The 21799-nt window shown below is 46.6% G+C and overlaps 1 protein-coding gene across 1 annotated transcript in view; it reads left to right on the plus strand.

The window, feature by feature from the left end:
* Nucleotides 1-5290: 5290 nt before the first annotated feature.
* Nucleotides 5291-21799, plus strand: part of STRA6 (stimulated by retinoic acid 6) — a 43904-nt gene continuing 27395 nt past the window's right edge. The window contains exons 1-3 of the mRNA XM_025199895.1: nt 5291-5589; nt 16587-16705; nt 17064-17190. Coding sequence (XP_025055680.1) covers nt 16645-16705; nt 17064-17190 — 188 coding nt within the window. The 5' untranslated portion in view covers nt 5291-5589; nt 16587-16644. The remainder of the gene's footprint in view (nt 5590-16586; nt 16706-17063; nt 17191-21799) is intronic.

Raw genomic sequence — 21799 nt, forward strand, 5'->3', positions numbered from 1 at the left:
CCCAGCCTGCCTGAGGACAGATAGGCAGGCTGGGAGTAGAAACTACCTTGCCTGAGTCACTGGTCTGTGCTCAAGCCACTACACTCCCTGGCCCCCTTGTGAAAGTGGCTTCCTATCTGACACTGTATGGGGCAGGCAGGGGGCTAACACACACATAGGCCTGAGACTGGCAAGCACCTCAAGGGGGTCAGAAATGGAGGCACAAAGGTGACTTAACTGCACCTGCTACACCCTTCTTTCTTGTATGCTGTCCCAGAGAGACATAAGGTTCCCTCTGTGACCAAAGGCAAGCCCTTTAACCTCTTTGTACCATTGCATGGCGTGGCACCATCATTTGGACATTGAATGCATCCGCCAGGAAGCACAAAGGCATCTGAAAGTAGGCTAGAGAAAGACAAGAAGAGATGCAGAGTTTAGGGATATTCTCAGTACTGTATTTCGAACGCAATGTAATAGTAAAATAGAAGCATTTCAATGGCTGTTCCCTGCTCAGGTACCCCCTGGAACAAGTAAATCCACAGACAATATAGAGACAATTTTAACATTCACATGTTGCCCTCAAGTTGGAGAGTGTCAGTTCTTTGCCGCTGTGTCCTTGCATTGCCTGAACATCATTCAGAGCCAATTTCACAGAAACACTCATTTGCTCTTGCTCCAGCTATGATAACCCCACTGATTTCTCTTATGTGACCTCCTTTACCTATACTTTGGGCTCCCATTGTATTCACTCTTTAGTATTTCTGTTTTCAGGGGCTTGTTGGAAAGGAAAAGAAATCAATACTCCTCAGCCAAAAACTGTTGGTTTCTATGTTGTTTTCAGCCATGACCATGAATTGATCCCAGATTCACCCAAAACAGATTGTTATCTGGGTGAACGCAACGTGCATCCAAGGTTTTTAAATAAGCCGGTGATGGAAGCAAGGTGAAACATTTGGAACCAGATTTCCAAGGCCCCAATATTCAAGGTGGCTGAGATCAAGGATGGTGACTGGGCCACTTGGGAAATCTGGACTTACAACAAAGGCTTAAAGCAAATGCTTCTGCTTTCCACCCTCATCTGCATGCATCTGTTAAGTCCTGCTCAAAGCCAGTCCTCAAGTTGCTGCAGCTTCAAGATGCAGTCATTTCAAAGTTTCCAAGTTTCAGGCCCAGTGTTTGTACCCAAAAGCTTGCAAAGAACAATTTTTCCAACTATTTAGCTGGTCTAATAAAAGATATCACATTTACCTAAAGAAACTTTCATATAGGACCTGTGCAAAGTACATCAACAAGACTATTCACATGTATCTGATTAAGCATCGGGTTAAATCTTCAGAGGCTCAGGGCCCTATTTAGGACAATAATAACTCCTGTTCTTCATGACCAAAGTGGTTAGGGCACACAATTTGATTTGGAATCATGACTGTAACAGGCTTTGTTCAGAAAGTTTTGCAGGGCTCCAATTAAAATCTCACAGAGCTGTAATATGTGAATATGGCAGGTACTTTCTCCTTTATACCATTAACCATCATGTTTAATTTCCTTTCATCCCTTGTACAAATACATTAACATTCTGTCTTTAATTATGCGATCATCAAAGAGCAATTTTCACTTAATCTAATGTAATGTACACTTCATTAAGATAATTTTTTTTAGTTGTGCTAGATCTACATGTGCACTAGGTTTGGCATTACTCTGTGTACATAGCACAAAGAGAGTGTAGAAAAAAACTGCTGATAAGAAAAGTCCACAGAAAGAAGAAATGCAAGTGATACATTGCATATGCAGCATAGAAGATGAGGATAATAGTGCAAGGCAATACCTCTTGATTTATTTTTAGACTGACAGTTAGATGACAGTAGCATCTCTTTCAAATGGTGTAGATCAAGGGTTTCAAACTCATCAGTCTATGATCTGGATAAGTTGTGCGGGGCTGGTCCACAGGCTGGCGTGTGGCCAGCCTTGTAGGCCAGATCGAGTCCATATACCTACCCCTCCTGTCAGATCCAGAGCATGCAATAGCAACCCCAGCCCTCCAGGACTACATGGCATGTAGCACCTGTGCAGGGCCAATCTGGGATGCACGCTATACATGGCACTTACTGCAGCCAGTTGGGGACCTGCACTGCACACAGGGTCTACCCTGGAGTGGCTGAGGTGGCAGAGGGTGGGGGAGCACCATGTGCAGCACAGGTCCCAGGCCAGCCAGAGTGGGCACCACGTGGGATTCACATCCCAGGCCCTGTGCGCAAGACCAGTCTGGCATGTGCCAGCTGTGGCTTCTGGGTCAACTCTGGACCCAAGAGCAGCACTCTGACCCAAGGGTTTCTTGGGCTGTATCTTTGACATCCCTGCTGTAGATCCTCCTTGCTCCTACAGAAAGAATGGCAAAACTCTTGGGACTTCATCAAAAATAAAAGGGGGCTGGAAGCCATTATCAGCTATGCTTCATGAAAGACATCGGATAATCTTAAACCTTCCAGTGTTTGTGCTGTCCTTATTCAGGGAGACAAGAGCTTTGATTTAGCAGGCAGTTTTACCCACAGAAGGACTTTGGGCTCTGTGCTAGGTGCTGTACATCAGCAAAATAACTAGGGACGCAAGCAGGGCACCATCCCTTGGTGCCAACTATTGGGGGGGGTGCCAAAATGCCCCCCCCCCAGGCATCTTTGCCATGGCAAGGGCAGCCCTTCATTGCCTGGCCATAGGAGCCAGACAGGCACAACCCCACACCTAGCAGAGTATCTGGGGGCAGGCCGTGAATGAGGCCAGTGGAATGACACCCCATGGGAAGACTGGCAGAGCAGAAAATCCTGCACAGAACAGAAGATCTTGGGAGGGGTGAACAGGGCACCAGGGAGCCTGGCTGCCTTTACAAGAGCAGCGGCAGCAGTAGCAGCTCCCTTCCCTGTGCAGAAAGTTGGGGCAGGTAACACTTTGATCCCCCTCCCTTTCCCCTCACCACACCCACCCTCCTAACTTCTCAGTCTCCAATGGTAGAAATAGCCCCCCACCCCCACCAACCCTGGGTGCTGAAGGATCTTGTCTCTTCTGTACATACATAGGATGAGACAGGACTTGCCCTAAAGAACTGTCTGGTCCCTTCCCTGTCACTTATGGGTTTGCCATCCCTGAGCCATTCCACCCAAAAGAGGATCTGGTGTGGATGCAGTGGTGCAATTGCACTCCCCCCTTTGATTCCTGCTCCAGCTAAACTTTGAAAGCCTCAGAGGGGAAGCAATATTTCTATTCAGCCGGTGCTGAAGGGGTGAATTGACTTCATGGCTCATTATAATCTAACCGATTCCTGCTTATTGCTCTTCACTCTATAGGTGTTAACAAATCTTTTCAAGCTCCAGCAATCAAGCTATCCTTTCTTCTGCAATTCAGCTGTCTGTTAGCCATTCCTGGGAATCTCTCTCTTTCATTTCACAGCCCTAAAGACCATTTTTAGTTCTAGTTAAAAACCTTAACTTGGCTGTGGAAATGAATAATAGTGAAGCGTAGGATGCTTAAGAAGCCTAGTACTTGTATTATGAATCTGAGTAACTGATGTGCATTTAACTATCATCACTATAGGACTAATGAAACAATATCTTTTGAGTATATTTGTCTACTTTGCTGTGTTTTTTTAACTTAATATATCATCTAGCAAATTCATCCACATTCCAATAAAGTTGTATTTAGTTTTGTTTTGATCAAAGCTCAGTTGCATGAAGTGCGCAAGCTGCATTGCATCATGGGAGAGGTAATCTAGCCAGGGCATTGGGCCCATCAGAGAGAATCGGAGCATCACAAATTGCAAATGAAAAAAAAGCTCCTTGGTACAAAATTATTGACCTGCTCTAATGATGTACTCCAGGAGCTTCTGGTCTCAGGAATCTGTTCCCTACTACTGTTCCCTCCCATACCACCTGCTTTGAAGAATTTCAAAGCGAATTTGCCTTCACCTCTATTTCTGAAGAAGGCCTAAGAAATGGACCCAGCATCTCAGGAACAAAGGGAAATTCCCTGGGGAGGTGGAAGAGTTTTCCAAGGGACTCAGACAACTTGGCTTCTTTTTTTACAGTTGCTCTGGGCTCTGTGAAAACTTCCAAAAAACTTTCTGAAATCTCTAAGAAACCACTGCAAGGATCTGTGGGATAAGTATGTCAAGAGCCCTGTAATGACTACTGTGTAGAACAGCACAGACACAGCTCTGCCCTGCAGAACTGCAGTAGACTCACACCTGGTATGGGATGGCACCCGTGGGTGCTCCACTCGGTTCAATTAACGATGGGTCCATTCTGTAGCGCAGACAGGGCCTGGGTGGGTGGACTGGCAGGGGGGAGGTGGTACTGCTGTTTTGAGTTGGCACTGCCTGCGACTAGAACAAGCATCATTCCCTCGCGCTGTCAATCGGTCCCTTGCACCAGCAAGATGGTCATGTGAAAACAAACACAAAGGTTTCTCCATTTTCCCTACCAACCCCCATCTGGTTGGGATCAGGCCCACAAGGGCCAGGAGCAACCCAGTGTACTTGGAGTAAAGCCACAAGGCAAAGTAATCAGGAGGAAAACACAGGAGAAGCCCCTGGGCCAGCTCCCCAGCTTGTACAACTTGCCACAGGTCAGCTGAAACCAACTGATTTATACTAGCCCTGAGGTTCCCAAACTTTTTCTTATTGCATACCTGCTTCCAGATATACCAGCTGCCCACATACCCCTACCAGCATATTTTAACCCCTTAAATGTCAATTATTATATAATGAAAATTAAATCTGCCATGACAATTTCTGCCAGAGAGGTCTTGCGTACCCCTGGGGGTACACGTACCACAGTTTGGGCACCCCTCCACAAGCCGAAATCGTGGCTCTGTGACCCATTTGCAGCTGTGGCTGATTCACACCCACTGCCAAGTGAGCCCCCGACACCCATAGAGCTGGAATTCATTTACTGCTGCAGGGGAGCTCATTTAGTTACTCTTATGGAGCAAAACCACCTACCCCCAGCTCCCTGTGATCTGGCCCCCTCTCCTCCATAGGGGCTGAACGGCTGTCAGGGCAAGGGACTCATCACAGCTCACAACAGTTTGGGGAGAGAGGATATGATTAGGTACCAGTTGAGCATTTGTTGTGGGGGGTGTGACATCCCCTGCTGCCTGTCCAGAAATGCAGTTGATAATCAAAAGCCAGACCGGTTGTTTTTAATTTTCTAAGCCCTGGGATGGCCCTAAGCCAAGCCCTCTTAGCAATGGAAGGGGATAAAGTTCCTCAGCAATAGAGAGCCTCCTCTCTCTCTCTCTCTCTCCCTCTCCCTCCGGTGTGCTGAACTTTGCCTTTAAGCTTGCATGGCTGCATCTCTGCTGGGATCCTCTGATCAGATTAGGAAACTCGCAGGAACAGCTGCAGCAGCAGCAGTTGCTGAGTGCACTTGCCTCCCAGCCCCATGGACAATTAGCTCTTGGGGCAACTTTAAATAAAGTAGGAGAGAAAGAGAGTGAAAAGGGGAAGTGGATACGATTATACAGTCCTAAGGAGAGTGGCGCTTTAACAGGATAATTATCTACCTGCTGCTGAGGACAAACTGTTCAGTGCATCTGCTGCTATCTCAGGAGACTTGATTGGAGAAGGTAATGTTTTACTTTTCTGGCTTGCCTTAAGTTCCTGTTCCTTGTTGTAGGGGGAACTTTGCTGGTTTGCTTTGGCCTGATGGGACACTAAGGGCAATTCAGAGTAATGAATCTGTGGGACTGCTGTGCTAACAAAGTGTTTATTTCTCCAGGTTGTAAACACTATTGTAGCCACTCCAGGTTTGCCTAAGGCACTTAGTCTTATGCTAGTGCCATGTTCCTGATGATCATAAAGGGAACAGACATTACACAAAAGCCTCTTGAGTTTATTTTCTTAGCTTCCCACTTTAAAACTCTCCTTACTACTACACTACCTGAAAGAAGCTTCTTTCTGGATTACACTGGGATGCAGAAGCGGGGAATGGTGGGTGCTTGTTTCATGGACATTTTGACTTTTGTTGTTGTCATTTTGTTTGCTTGGGTGCTGATCTTCCAAAGTTATAAGTCCTTTTAACTTTACTGATGTGAGTGGATTTGTAGACTTCTGGGTGACTACTTGCACACATAAAATTAAGGAGATGTAACGTGTGTTTTCAGGACTGGGAAATCCTGAAGGGGTGGGGGGGGGAGGCGTTTTTCATGGACAATTAAACTCTTTGAAATCACATCACTGTTCAAAATGCATCTTTATTTAACTGGCTTATGTCTTAATCCGCATGTTCATGACTTTATTCTCTTATGCGCTGGCTATAAAGCAGCAAACAATAGTGCTTCAAAAAGACTAAACTCTATTTGCGCTCATCAGACTTATGCTGTGGTGACTGAGGTAGTTCCAAGGAGTGAGTCTGTATTTATATTGGAGTGCTTTATAGCAGACTCCATCTCCCTGAGACTCGTGGCTGGAAAAAATAAATTGCCCTTAGATGTCCATGATGATTTGAAAGGATCATTCTGGTAGTATTAAACAGAGGTTGATAACTAGCTACATCCTAGCGGCTGGGACCAAGAAATACCTTCACCCCCACTCCTTCCTGGTACTGCTTGGAATTCCTTAGAACTTGCCTTCTTCTGGCAGAAAGCTTCCATCAGAGGGGATTTCAGCTATGATTTAACACGAATCGCCTGGGAAGTCTGTAACTCCTGTCTCAGCCTCTTTTTGATACAAAGATCATGAATCTCTCTTAAGCAAGACCTGAGAGAACTTTTCTGTTCTTGCAAGGGGCGAAGAACCAGCTAATGTGTGGGAGAGGGGGGAATTTATACTTTAGAACAAGTTGGTAGTAAAATGTTCAGCTGTGCGGTTTTAAAGGTGCTAGCTAGAACTACTGGGGATACAAAGGGTTACTGCTAGTTCCCTTTGGACACCAGGTTACCTTGGTCATCATCAATGCATTGAGTCTGGTGTTGGGCTTTATTTACTCTTTATGTCTGTTGGCTGTGTTCAGGGGGAAGCCCAGGAGAGGAGTAAGTGGAGAGTATTTTACACATCCAGCCTGGGTGCATTTGTAAAGCTGCCTGCGAAGGAATGTCACAGAGCAGCTGCCTTTGCTCTTCCTGCTGCCCTGTACTTCTGTTTGATGCTCTCTTGCAAGTGACTGAGGATTTGTGGGGGCCTTGGTTTTTTGGTTTCTAGAGACTCCATAAAGGTGGAAACGTATGACTACTGGGCCCCTTTAAGACTGGGTGAATCGCCCCCCGCCCCAAATAGATCTCGTAATGGCTCCCTGTTCTCGAACACCGTGACCTTGTCGGACTTCAGAGCAGCAAACTTACCTGGGAGGAGGGCTGAGCAGTGCTCTATACCTAGGGAAAGCTGTGCATCTATTGCATTGATGCACAGGGTCAGAAAATTGGGGCTGGCATGCTGTTGCTGTGTGGGAGTGGTACTCTACAAAACCACTGTGACATGGGACCTTGGTGTGGGGAAGCAGTGTGTCAGCCTGAAGTGCATGCATGAGATCTCAGACATAACTGGGTGGACAGTTTCCAGGAAAGACCTGGAAAGTGCTTTGCTGGTGTCTGGGCATTAAAGCAAGTTTCCATTGCAGTCTGCTCCTAGCCCAGCCTGGTCCTTTCCCCAGTGTTGCTTAAGTCCTCTAGTGTGAAAGGCTGCAGCTTTGGGGTAGGTGGGGGAAGCTGGGAAGGAAGAAACGATTCTCACTCCCAGTTCATCAGCCCGTGTTAAGTAACAGGGGCTGAGGATACCAAAGGCCATGGGTTTCCTCTGTCCCACACACTTTCAGGGCTGGACAACCAGGATGCTCAGCACGTGGGTGCTACCCTGTCATGTTACTAATGGCAGAGCATGAGTTGGAAGCAGGGGAGGGTTGCTATCATGGCAACAAGGCTAGTGAAGTTTTACAGGAGTTGGTGTGTTAGGAGCTTGTGCCATTCATTAACATATAGGTGTGCTGCACCTGAATTGCCTGGCAGCATGACAGGTGTCTTTTCTGCTTTTAGAGACCGCTGGAGGCATTTCTTTCCAGCCAACAGGCATGCTGGTAGATTAAGCAGCAGTTCTGGGGTTAAACATCACACTGAAGCATGGTCAAATCCTGGAGCAGCCTGGCTTCCACTGACCCACTCTGCTTCCCAGCATGGACAAGGTGCTGGGCTAGGACTTGGACACCCAGGGGTCCAGTTCCACCTCTGCCACTGACCTGCTGTGGGACTTTGGGCAGGTCCCTTGCCCTCTTTGTGTTTTCACATCCCATCCCATCCCTGGGACGCCTTATCTATTTAGACTGGCAGCTCTTCAGAGCAGGGGCTGTGTCTGTCTATATATTTGTGCAATGACCAGCACAATGGGCCCCTGACCTTGTGCTGTACCCAGCACAATGGAGCCTGTTGTTGCTGTTGTGATACATTCAATTATGGCTAATGACTAGAGACCAATGGGATACTGACTCCATAATAGCCTCTCTAAGGGGAATGAAAACATGAGAAGTCAGATCTGTTTGTGTGTTAGGGAGGAAGGTAAGAGCAGTCTCTTATGAGCAAGAGTGGGGAGGGACAGTAGGAAAATTGTGCTGTAACGTCTGATCTCTGCATGCTGCGTGAACTTGGCATCAACAGCCTGTCCTAAACCAGAAGAGGACTGAGACTGCAGCTTCTAATTGAGCTGTGTTAAGTGATGGAGATATCCAGAGGTGCCCCCTGGCAGCGAAGGGCTCTCCTTTCCTGCCCCTATCCCAGAGGGGAAGGTGGTGCAATGAGGGAGTGGTACTGCCAGGGGCCAATGTCTGTGGTGCTGCTGGGCAGATCTTGTGCATCATGCAGGTTTGGGTGACACCAGCAAACCCAGGCTGGGAGTGGGTGAATGGGGAGAGGAGTGCCATGGTAGCATGCAGGTGACCACACTAGGTGTGTGTTGGTGGTGGGCACAGCCAGCATGTGCTGTGATCAGTCTGCATCCCTGAGCCCTACAGAAGCTCATGATGGATAGGACCCATGAGACCATCCAGATCCTCTGTTTCATCCCTGCAACCTTGTCTGCAGAAAATGACTGCAGACATCCTCATCCTCCGTGCAGTGGGCTGTATCCCTGCTCCCCCAGAGCTGTGGCAGCTTCCCAGGGTGGGCTCTTCAAAGGGCTCTGTGCTCGGATGAAAGATCAAACCCTGGTGCTGCTGCCCAGGTGCATTTGATGTGCTGTGGCGGTGGCGTCCTGAGGATTAGAAAGGCTGTGCATCCATGCCGATCTCACAGGGGATCAGCCAGGGCATGGTGGGGTGGGCAGAGGTGCTATTAATTTGAAGGCACTTACTCAGCCGGCTACAGGGAGGCTGGAAATAGTGCGTGTGTGAGCTGCCAACTTTATTCAGTGGCTTGTGGGATAATGATCTCTTGAATCGGCTCGCTTTCCCCCACCCCTGTGTGAGCAAGTAACTGGTAAACAACTGAACTCCAGAGTCCCTGCCTCACTTTACCTTTATTCTCTGTATGATGCTGCGAGTGGAAGGAAAGTCTGGTTAAGGGTCTGAGCTGCTCCATCTAGCTTGTGCTCTCCGCTATTTCCCAGCGTCCCCCCCCCACAAATACAGAGGACACATGCTGGTGACAGCATATCTTGATGCTTATAGGCAGAGAGGGTTTCTAGCAGCAAATGGTTCACAACTTCTACATGGGTTGTTGTGTGTTTTTTAATTGCTGCTAAGTCTGCAGCTGCTTTGGTTGACAGGCACCTGTGCAAATAGCACATGTGAAAAGCTGCTTTCCCCTTATCCTTGCAAAAGAAACAAACCCAGTGACCCAAACAAATGGCGAAGAACCAACCCATCTCTGGCAGATGTAGCAATGCCTTTGTAGTGTTTTGGCTTGGCTATAGCCAGGCTTTCCATCGTGTTTCACTGCTGCCGTGAGAAGCTCAATTGAATTAAATGAAATCCCCTTTATAAAAATAAAATGCTCCCCAAACGGCTCTGGAGTGTGATCTTTATCATTTTTATTAAAAGCCACACGCAGTGTGCCGTCCTTACGCTGGGTGGGGGGTAGGTAGTCCCCCCTCCTGCCTTCAGCTCTTCCCTGCTCTGTTTATATTGGTGAGATGCAAAAGCTCCCCTGGGAGTGATAAATAGTGGGAAATGAAGAATATGAAGGGGCTTTATTGAGACCATCAATCTCTGCTGGTGCTGCTGCGATCAAAGACCCAGACTTCCTCGGCAGAGGTTAGCTAGAGGAGCAAAGGGATCAGATTTCGGGTGGAGCGGGGATTTTGTGCAGCTGGATAATAGAAAATTCCTCTCTGCTTCCAGCTCTGTTGGAAGTGAGGGGTAGGTAACATCTACCATCTTTGATGTCTGACCACAGGGCCAGGGTTGGCTACTGCTGTGCCCAAGCCAGCTGGTCCTTGGAGGAGACAAGCCTAATGAGGGCTCCAAAGTAGATGGGCCTTGATGGAAATGTCTCTGGGCCTGCTCCTCCATCTTCATAAACTGGCATAGCTCAGCTGTGCTGGATGCACATCTGGCTGACTGGTTGTCTCTCCTAGTGTGGAACTGATTCTGCAGTGCCAGGCTCCACAGTGAAGTTAATCAGGTCCATTGGGGCAAGACCTCTCAGCAATATTATGAAAGCCTGGTAGGGTAATTCTGTAATTGCTTGATGTATGTCACAAATCAGTCAAGGGAATCTCCTTGTTCTTGCAGAGGAAATGCTCTTCAGGTTCAAGAGGACCTATATAAACCCCATCTTTTTTTATTTCATCATCTGACCCACTATCCAGTAATACAAGAGCCTCTTTCTACCCACTCTGTGAGGTGCTTGGAGTACTGATAACACCTATTGGCTTTGGAAGCAGGATACTTTAATTTTGCATCAGGCTTGAGCCCTTTATGCAGCAAGGAAGGTTTAGGTTGGATATTGGGGGGAAAAATATTCTCACTAGGAGGGTGGTGAAACATTGGAACAGATGACCCAGAGAGGTGGTGGATTCTCCATCAAGCTTTTTAAGACCCAGCTCAACAATGCCCTGGCTGGGATGATCTGGTTGGGGGTGTTCCTGCGATGAGCAGGGAGTTGGACTAGATGTGACCTCCTGAGGTCCCTTCCAACCCTCACTTTCTATGATTCTGTGTTGTAGCCCAGGTGCCACCCACCAGGTCTCCATATCTCTGGCTTTTGTTCACATGGGTGTAAGACAGGGATTTTTCTCCTAGAAGCAGTAGGTAAATTGCCCAAGGAAGCCTGCCTTGCAATGATAGTTGTTCAGCTCTGGTATCCTATATCTGACTGGTCACAAGATCAGTGTGGACACCAGTGCCCCCGTCCCCAGGGCCAGCCATAGATGGGCCACTCCATGATAGTACGGAACACTGTCTTACATGTCCCCCACCTACTCCTCTTCAGCAAATGCTTCTTTGTCATAGATGTTTTCTGAGAATCCACTACACACTCCAGACAGCCACTGAGAGAGAGAGCAGCACTGAAACCTCTTTCTCTTCTCATTTTCCCTACCGATAAGAGTATCAGGCTTCAGAAGTTAGGTGTGCTTGGGCTTGATTCGCACTTGGATGAGGGACATCTTTGGGATGTATAACACTGTAAGGTAGGATCCCTCCATAGACCTTTACTGACCCTGTACCATCATGCTACTGGGAGCTGCTATGCGCGTGTAGAAATAACGATGATGCATGAAGTCAAGGCCTCACAATTTGGCGTGTGGATTCTGCAAGATATTTTGGTAAGGCACAGTTCTGGTAAACTGGAAACTCCTTAATTTTGTTACAAACAGAGCAGCTTCTGACTTCTGCTGGTGGGTCTTCTAGAGGGGCCTCAACTCCAGCTCTGCATTGTGCCTGGGTCACTGCGGTCCTAGTTAGTTTTCTACATCTGAGTAGACCAATGCATCTAGACTCCTCTGTACTGTTTTTGCTTTCTGCACTACTTTTGGGTCAAAACAGCAAGATTTCTTTGTGAGCTATGAAGTTTCCATAACTGGCAACACAAGAATCATTTGAAGGAAGCAAGTGTCTCTGCTTGTCTTGGACAGAAATTGGGATATGCACATGGATTACGTATTGGAAGGTTCATTGTAACTTCTTGCAAGGAGTAGATTGAGTCAGTGCTCTCTGTCTCCTCAATATCCTATTTGGATTGGATGTGATACCATCTTTCATCTCCTGTCCTAATGCATTGTGTAACATTACTGCATGCTGTTCAGCAGCTGCTATGTTCCATCTCTTAAGTGGCCAAAGCAATCTCTCTCCTAGTATTTGGTTCAAGCTTGCCAATCCTTTGACTCCTTTAGGATAAGAGGTTCTGTATCAAGTGCTGGCTAGTTCCACTGGAAGATCTGCAGCTAGATGGTTCAGAGCCATGGTAATGGTTGCAACATATTAAAACCTGCAAAGAGAGCTACAATATTGTGGTGCTGTTACTGACTTCTCGGCAGGGATGGATGGGGTAAGGCTTGGAGAAGGCAGGGTAGTGGGCCTTCTGTCTGGGGGATGGGGGTGAGGAGAACAGCTGGCAACTCCAAAAGCCAAGCGGATTTGAAAAGAGCCTGTCACTTGAACAGTATTTAATTTAAAGGTCAAAGGGCAGATTGTAGTATAAAGTGGCCTCATTCTGCAGAGGGTGACTTGCACCATCAGAAGTTCTGGCTCCAAATTTTGGTAGAATGGTAAAAATCACACATGGAAAACCAATTTCTAAATACAGGCAGCTTAGGAAAAGCTGCCCTGGCCCATTCTGGTTGTGTAACTGTTTGGGGGGGGGGGGGGTGTGTGTGTGAGAGAGTGTTCTCCTCCCTCGCTCTCTGATGCCTCAGAGCTATTAAGATTTTTATTGTGTTGTCACAAATTGCATATCTTTCCTAGGAGCCTTTCTTTTACTGCGTGTTACATTCCTGGAAGGTGAGGTCACAGTTGCCTGGGGCTGGTTTAGAAGCAGGCGAAACAAAGGGATGCCTGGAAAATTGATTTTTCCTGAAACTAACATTTTCCATTGGAGACTGCATCACAGTTTGGACAAGGATGGGAATCGAAAGATAATTGCTTCTCCTGGCTTAGTAATAAGTGGACAGAAGTGCTCCATGCATGTTTGGCAGCACTGTAATTTAGAGCACTTCTTTTATAGCAGTATAAAGTTACAGAGCTCTTAAACATGACAGAAGTGCCATGTTTGGTGGCGGGGAGCCCTCCCTGCATTTTCCAGGCTAGGAGGCTGGGGGCTCCCACAGCTTCCTGGGGTGGCTTCACTGGTCAGAAATTTGACTAGCGTACAGAAGTTATTTAAAGTTCTGTAGGCTGCTAAGTCAAATTGGTCCTGAGGCCGCTGTGACTGGAGCACCTTGGATGCTGTAACAGCCCTCCTGGGTTAGTCGAGTTGCTTTGCATCATTGGTGGTTCTTCAGACTGAGTGACCTGGCGCTGCCCGTATCCTCTCCAGGTATAGATGGCCATTGGTTCTCAGGGAGCTCACCCACCCTTTGAGAGGTCTCATTTTTAGTACTGCTGGGTGTCTGCACACCCCTCCTCACCCAGGCTAACCCAGGTAGGGGTGTCAGTTTAGTCACTGACCGCTTAACCATGGAACAGGTTGTACTGGTTTACATGGTACCAGATAGACCAAGAGAGTCCTGCCCGGGCAAGGACTGTGTCTAAAATGCTGTAAAATGCAGTGCTTCCAATTTAATACTTCATGTAACAAGGATTCATTTAAAGTTCTGTAGCCATTTTTAAAGTGCTTTAAAGCCATGCACTTCTGTTAAGCCGCAGCAATAAGGTGCTTTAAATGGCAAAACAAGCAACTTTATATATACGCCCCTAATAGTGGCCAGACTGCTGGCCTGTGAGGTGGGAGACCTGAAGTATAAGTCGCTGATCAGATTAGGGAGTGTCATACCCCTTATGTGTTTGTTTGTTGTTTTTTTTTTTTTCTGTAGAACAGGGCAATTTCCCCACTCAGCTATACTGATGGCTTGTAACTAACTGATGAAGGGAGGCCATGTGGTAGGAGAGAGCCTCTATTAAAGGAAGACAAAGCTTTGTGATCATGGGACTGGACTGGGATGTCCCACTGGTGGTTTGATGCCCAATTCTGCCACGATACCCTCTTTACCACTGAGCAAATTGCCAGGTTTCTCTGTGCATCTCTGTTCCGTGTTCCTCGATCTTTGTCAGTCTTGTCCATTTTTAGAGTACGCTCTACAGGGAACTCCACCCCCCCAAGGACGCATGCCAGCACCTAGGAAACAGGACCCTGAATTGCATAGGATAATGCTGCATGGGTCGGGACCAGAGCTCAATTCAAAACCAGTCTGGATTCTCTAAGTAGCAATATGGCATATTTGCAATACAGGCTTGTTTCCATAACAGGCTGGACCCAAGAAGCAGCTTCAGTGTGGAGCTGGGGTGTGGTGGCATTTGGATCCCTTGTCTGGGAGCAATTAGATCTGAAGAAGCCCCCACCTATATTAAGCAGAGCATCAATCTGTGCCCGATGCTTAGACTCTGGAGTATGGCCAGATGAGCCTGGCTTGGGGTAACTTTCTTGTCTGGGGGAACTCATGTGGCTTCCTTCCCCTGGAGATATGACACATTTGGGCTGGGTAATATTCGGAAGAGCTTTGACGATGTCAAGCCATGCACAGTAAGTGATAGATAGTACTGTTGGCTGCCAGCTGTGTAAGCATGAGTGTTACACAAAGCTACTGGCCTCATCATTTATCTAGTGCTCTTCCCATCTCCTACCTAGACAAATTGATCAAGCAGCTGCTTGGGAACTGCTTTGGAACAGCTTTAGCAGCTGCCCCGGAGACCTCTCCCAGCCAGGGGAGACTTTCATGGAAGGTCACCAAAGAGCAAACCTTTAGAATTGCTCCCTTGGAATTGCTAAAGCAGAAGAACACTCCAGTGGCGTGGAATACGTGGCTGCTGGATGTACCCATCGCTGATACAAGAGCGTGTGAGGCTGCCATGAGTGGTTTGCACTAGTTAAAGCGTTGGATGGAAGCAGAGGTTCTTGGCATTTAGACAGTGGTGAGATTCATGGAGAGTGGTGGCATAAAGGTGTTAAAGGGTGCTCAAGACTGCTTTCCATTCCCATCTGGGACCTTCTAGGTTACAGGGGTGGGGATGCAGGGGTGAGAGAATGCTTTAATCTAAACCTTGCTAAGTAACCCTGATTTTTTTTTTTTCACCAAAGTTTGTGTCTGAACCTGGTCAGGTTCAGATCTGGCTGCTTTGGAGCATTTCCAGTCCTTCTGGTTTTTTGTTTTGAACAGGCTAGAAGAACAAAAAGAAGAACACTTCTTGGGGATGTTAAAGTTAATCTTGGTGGAAGTCCAGTCTGTGAATAAGTGTCATATCCTAGTTTTAACTAAATGCTCTCAGATTTCCTTGCTCTTCCACAGACCTCCTTTGTGACCTTGGGTAAACTGGATAACTTGCCAGTACTTCTGTTTTGTTATCTCTAAAATGGAGGTGAGGCGGTGCTATTTCTCACTTTTTTTGTCCCCCTCACGCTCCCCATGTCTGGGGCATGTTATCCGGATGAAATGCATCCAAGACTGAGTGAGGTGCTTGGATTCTGTGGTGATGGGAACCCAGGAGGCGGGGGAGTCTCTTAGATGACTAGGCTGGTGAAATGCATTGGAAAACTCTTGGTTTGTTGAATTTATTACTACTGAAGTGAGGTGGTGGGTTAGGAGGCCTATTGCTGGCAAGGGCAAACAACATTTTTGGGGGGGAGTTGTCAAGTATTCCTCCCCTCCACTCCCCACCCCTTGAAAATCTGGTGGGGGCAAGGAAGAAGTTGGGGTCCAAGGATCATATTAAGAACATGCTGAAACCTGGATCCTAAAATTAAGTTTGTTTTTTTTTTTTTTTTTTGAATAAGGGTGCTGAGTTTTTTTTTGTTTGTTTGTTTTGTTTTGTTTTTTTGCAGATCCCACTGATCGCAATATACACAGCCCTTCTGAAATCCAAGCTGCTTTTATTTACATGACTAGACTCTTTCCTTCCCCCCCCCCCCCCCCCCAATTATGTTCCCAACTCTGGAAAAACATTCATTTTCTTTCTCTCTCCTTTTCCACGTTGATGTCTGTCAGGCTTCTCAGGTAGGGCAAAATGCTTATTTCCACACCCCTGCTGATTCCTATGGAGTCATACCTTACTCAGGTGAGTGGAATTGCTTTATTGGAGTAATGCAGAGAGTGAGATCTCTGTCTAGATATCTGTTATCTCTTCAGTGTCCTTTTAATCCTCATGGAGCAGCTATTGGCTTTGTCTCTGCATAAGTTTTTCATTTAATGTGAAGAACAGAGCAAGGGGTCTGCCATGGTCTTGCAACCAGGCCTGTGTTTCTGTGGTTCTGCAAGCTTTGGCAATAAGGCAGGTTATTCTCCTTCCCCTTTACTTTGCTCTCAAATCCTTTGAGATGTTTTGGAGCCTGGGGACATTTATTTGAGGGAAGTTTAAAGCAGTGGAAATGCAGCGTCAGCTGGGAGGGAACTGCTTGTAACTGGCACATCCATGCACTATGTGGGTCAGAGGCTTAAAAAGCCCAGTCCTGCATACAGTTACTTCACAGGCCTCCTTTTATTTCTTTTGTAGGTTAGCTGCATCTTGCCGGGAAGCCTAATCTTGACCCTTGTGATGCCTCTGAGCATTCATGTTAATGCCATTAAGCAGCCTAAACACCAGCTCCAAGTCTATCAGCATCTTGAGGCTGGGTAGGTGCAGTGAAGGAGGAGAAAGGACCCTGATAAGCCATGTCTGAGTTCTTTAATCTCTGTATTTCAAATCAAGGTGTCTCTTTTGTAGAGATTAATTTTTATTTCTATTTTTTTTTACCTTCCCCCTTTCTCCTTTAGGTCCATCAGCTGTCGAAGGGGGTGTACAACCATAGTTTACAAGGGGAAAGAGAGCAAAGTATGCTACTCAGACTATAATGTTTTTTCTTTAATATTAAACATCTTGAATGGACCCTGGAAAGATCCAGAGAAGATGCTTGAAAGAGGATTTGTGGATAATGTTTCTTTTTGTCTCTAAGGAACAGCAGGAAGAAATCTTTCTTTTCTTTCCCTTTAGTGAAGGCCGAGAGGGAGATGGCAAATAATAGTTCCCTGGCCAGCCAGGACTCCTTCGCTTATGATGACTTCTCCAGCAATGACTGGTACATATATGAGCCCATTGATTCTTCGGGGCCGCAAGAAGAGTAAGTGCTAACCCTTACCTTTTCTATCTAACCCAGCGTGGTTGGAAGTGATGCTGTTCCCAATGTGTTATCATTCTCCCAAGTTCCAGTTCCCATAAAATGAAACTTTCTGTCTGTGGCTTAAGGAAAATAAGAGCTCCTCTATGTATGCATATATCTCCCTCCTCTCCTCTTTCCCACCCCTCCACCCAAAATCTTCCTTACTGCTATTCCTACTTGGAAATGTGCTTGTTAGAAAAAAGGCTTAACTAAAACTGCAATGGGAACACTGGATTGCGGTTAGCCACACAGTGGGACCTCTGTGCCTCAGTTTTCCCATCAGTAAGAAAAGAATAACCACCTTGGATAGCTGGAGTTTGTGTTTCCCTGTGGATCAAGGGGTCTGAATTGAAGCCTGGCTCTAGAGTTGGTGCTGGAGGCTGCCTTTCTCCTCTTCCTACAGTTCATCCAGCTGCAGATGGATCCTTTTGGCTGTAGTGACAAAGGAGGCTAGATGAGATGTAATATGTTACTCCCTTGCACACCATTGGCTGTAGAAACTGGCATGCCCTACCAGTAGCCCAAGAGGCCACCTATGCTGGGTAGATCTTTGACCTGACATGGGCCAAACATTAATGCTAGCAGTGTTATCTTGCTGTTAGTTCAAACCAACTGTAAGGGGTACTGGCATTGCTTGGGGTTCTGCTTGTTGGGACTCTGGTCCTGTGATCTTAGGTGTGAGAGGACACCTGAAGGCTGCCTAAGGCAGTGATGGTACCATGTGCCAGCTCTGACTGTCCTGCCTTGCAAGAGAGAGTTGCTGCTCCCTCTGCTATGTCTCTTCACATGAGCACTTCAAGGCACCCTTCTCTGGAAATGCTTGGTAGCTTGAGCTGTGCCACTAAAGCCAGGTAGGCAGTTGCTTTGCCAGGGCACAGAATTTTCCATTGCAATGAACTACTGCCACTAGCCTGCCTCGCAGTGAGGTCACTTCACCTATAGGTCACTCCCATATGTTCTTGCCATGCATCCATATAGCACATTTTCTCCTATGCAATGTGCCCCTGAATCAGATGCGCACCTTTGTTTGCTCCCCTCCCCCCAAGGTAGAATGGCGAGAGAGATCTCTTCTGAGTAGCAGCAGCTAGGGAGCTGAGCCAGCTCAAGGTTTGCTCCTTGTAGATTGTGTGCAGGCTTTACTTTTTGCTCTTGCCTGGTCCTCCCATATCATCATGTGCACTGAAACCTTAACTAAAACAGCTGCTGGAAAAGTTGAGTTTTATGTGTGAGAGAATACGGTAATGTGAATTGTGAAGCTGGTGTCTTCAGCAATGGCTCCAGGATGGCAACTGGCACTTCCTTAACATTGTCACCCACTGAGCATCATATGCTTAGTCTCAGTGACTATGTTCCACTTATTTAGCATGCTCCTGCTAAAATCTGATTGTTTATGGGCTAACAGACCTTTCCAATATTCTGCCACATTTGAAAACAGTGCACACCCTCTCTTTCACCCTGATACAGCCAGCACTGGAAGCAGGCTTGAGCCCATAGCATTGCTTTGGGCCCAAGGCAGGCTGTTATGGCCTTCTAGTGCTTTCCTGAAGCTGATGAGTAGGGATGATGGTAGGGGAGTGATGTGGTGTGTTGTTTGTTTGTCTGTTTTAATTGTATCCTACTGGAGCAAAGAGCTAAACTGTATTTCTATGGCTGCAAATAGGGGTGAGGTTTTTAGCAGAGTAGAGAGAAGAAAATTAAAAAGACTAGAATTTCAAGCTGCAATAATGTTTGACCAAAGTTCAGTAGCCTCTTGCAGCTCATGGAAGAATAATTGAAATGGATCTAATGTTGGCTGGGAGCCGAATGATTGCTAAGAATTGATGGAATAACGTGGATGAAACTAAAAACAACTTGCTTGACTCTGGAGGGTCTAAAACCTCGGAGTTGTATTGATCCTAATCTTATGCCTGCTGCATTCTTGAGTTCGAACAAGCAGGGGAGCTGAAGTATTAGTTCACAAGGGCAGAACTGCCTTTGTGGCAAAAGGGAAGCCTTGGCAGTCTCTCAAATGAGCCTGCTTTTTTGGTTTTTGTTTGTATCAACATGTTTTTGTATTGAAAGAGTTATTGGGATGTCTCCCTTTATTAAAACCTTAATAAATCCTAAGAAGCCTTCTTACATCTGTATGATGGAGCTTAGGGTTTACTTTAACTACCTACATTGGAGTGAAAACTACAGGGCTGTTTCTTCATTAGGGTTTTAGTTTAAAAAAAAAAAAAAAAAAAAGGGGGGGTACAGGAGGGTGGGGGGGGGGGTTTTTTTTTTTTTTTTTTTTTTTTCCAGTAAAGAGTGGCCATAGCAGTAGTTCAGCCTGATCTCTCTCTCTCTCTCTCTCTAGGAGGTTAAGGGAAGTATCAGGACTTCTGAATGCTTCTCCAGACTCCTTGCTAGTAGGGTTTGGAAAGTCAATGATTTTAGCTGATTCCCTGTTGGGATGCTGTTTCTTCCACTAAGTGACATTACACTGGGATTCAGGAGACGTGGCTTCTGTTTCTAGCTTTGCTGTGTGACACTTGTGCAAGTCACTTCACTCGCCTCCCTGCACTTGTTATTCTACCTCTTTTTAAAATGGGGATATTGAACCTGATCAACCTCTGTTTGTTTAAACCCTTTCGAGATCTGCTGATTTTAAAATGAGCTAGGTGGACATATTGTCACTACATGGCTGTTTTCGGTCACCTGCAACCTGTTCTGTGACTGTATGCTTTCAAATGTTAGTGGCCTACTTGATGGAGCAAGAGTCTGGCAGATGCTCACACTCCAGGCATGATGACTTCCCATTTTATACTTGCAAAAGTGACTAACAGTGTTGGGCACCGTTATTGTTAGGGACTCAGTTTAAAAGCATTTTACACAGTGGCTTGGCCAGAGGGTTGTGGGGCTTGGTCCTCTGCAAATGGAATCCTTCCAAGATGTCTCAGGCTTGGACAACCCAACACTGAGGCATCTTGGATTTGGTTTTAAAAGGTTATTATTTTCTATTCTGTCTACCTTCCTTTCTCATCTGGTCTATTTCTCCCTTTTCCTTTCTCTCCCCTCTTTATTTCCTCCCCCTGGTCTTCCTTCCTTTTCAAGGTCTTTCCCCTCCAGCTGACAGCTTGTAGCCACCAGCTGAGGAGAAGCTAGCTTCAGCTCCTGACATCTGTCCTGCTGAGTATTTTACCAGCTCTTGAGGACACGTCCTCCTCATTCAGGTCCAAACCCCTAGACTCTCCCTGCTGAGGAAGAGGACAGAGGAGGGGTTGGATTGATTCTGGTCCCTCAAATGACATCCTTGACAGCCTCTCAATCTGGCTGGTCTTGCTCCTTGCCTCAGGCTGGGAAGCACAAGGGGATCAGCAGCTTGGTGGAAGACCATGGTGAGCCATCTGTCATGGACCTGAGAAGTAGCTCCATGCTGAAGAGGCCGCCAATAGGGGGAGGTAAGGTGGACCAAATACTGTTGCTTGTATAGTGTATACCCAACCACAGTAGCTCTGTTGTGCTGGGTGCTGCACAAACGGAGGTGGAACTTACCTTAAATAACTTGCAGTTCAAGTGGACAAGGCAGATTGCGGGGGGAGAATTGAGTCACAGTGGGAATAAGTGTCTTGCCTTGGGTTGTGCGGGACTTTTTTAACCTTGGTCTCAAGAGCCCCTTCTGCAGGGACTTGACCATCAGATCCTCCTTCTAGGAGTCTTCATGCCCTCTTCTGGAAAGTTGTGTTTTTTTGTTTGTTTGTTTGTTTGTTTGTTTTTTTTTTTATTACTATCTGAAGAAGACTATATAGGCAAAAGCATCATTGGTGCCTAGAAGGGAAGGGCCCTTGGGCTTGGGTAGTTTTGAGAACAGCATTTCTCTACAAATGTGGAACTTTTATGAAAACTTCAGGCTGCAAACTTCCATTGGTAGAGAAAATAACTCTGATCACTGGTGCTCACTGTGGCCTGACTGGCTATCTGAAAGCAAGGTTGGTCAATAGTAAGACTCCTTATAGGTTTTTATGGTGCCCTTAAGCCTGTAGATCTTGGAGGTGTTTGACAAAGCTGGTTGATGGCTGCTAGGCCTGTTCCTCTGATCTCTCTGTTGGCCCCAGTTTTAAGTGTCTTGTCCAAAGATACAGAGCAAAGTGGCAGCAACAAGATTTAGCATCAAGCTTTAGTTCAAGCGCCCCCGCCGCTGTCTGGAAGCACGGGGACGCTGATGCATGAGACACGGGTAGCTGCTGGAGCATGGTAATTGCTACGCTCCAGCAGACTCAGTTAATTGAGTCTGCTCCAATGTGCTGCAATTACAGGGCGTTGGAGCAGCCTCTGTGCTCGTGTACAGGCACCCAGTTTCAAACTCTGAGGTTTGAGCAGCTTCTTGTTTATTAGAGACATTTTAAGGGTGTTCTGGGTATATATATAGAGGGTGAATGCCAATGGAACGAGGCACTGTCTCCAACTAGTACATCACTGTCAAGGAACCTATGGGAAATGTGGCATCAAGAAGTGAAGATGCTTATTTTTAAAGCATCTTTGTTCCTATTGTAGTGTTCCATCAAAATGAATGACAAATGGACCAAGGCTTCATCCTGCACTCCTGCTG

This window comes from Alligator sinensis, unplaced genomic scaffold (genome assembly GCF_000455745.1).
Source record: "Alligator sinensis unplaced genomic scaffold, ASM45574v1 scaffold1097_1, whole genome shotgun sequence".
NCBI lineage: Eukaryota > Metazoa > Chordata > Crocodylia > Alligatoridae > Alligator > Alligator sinensis.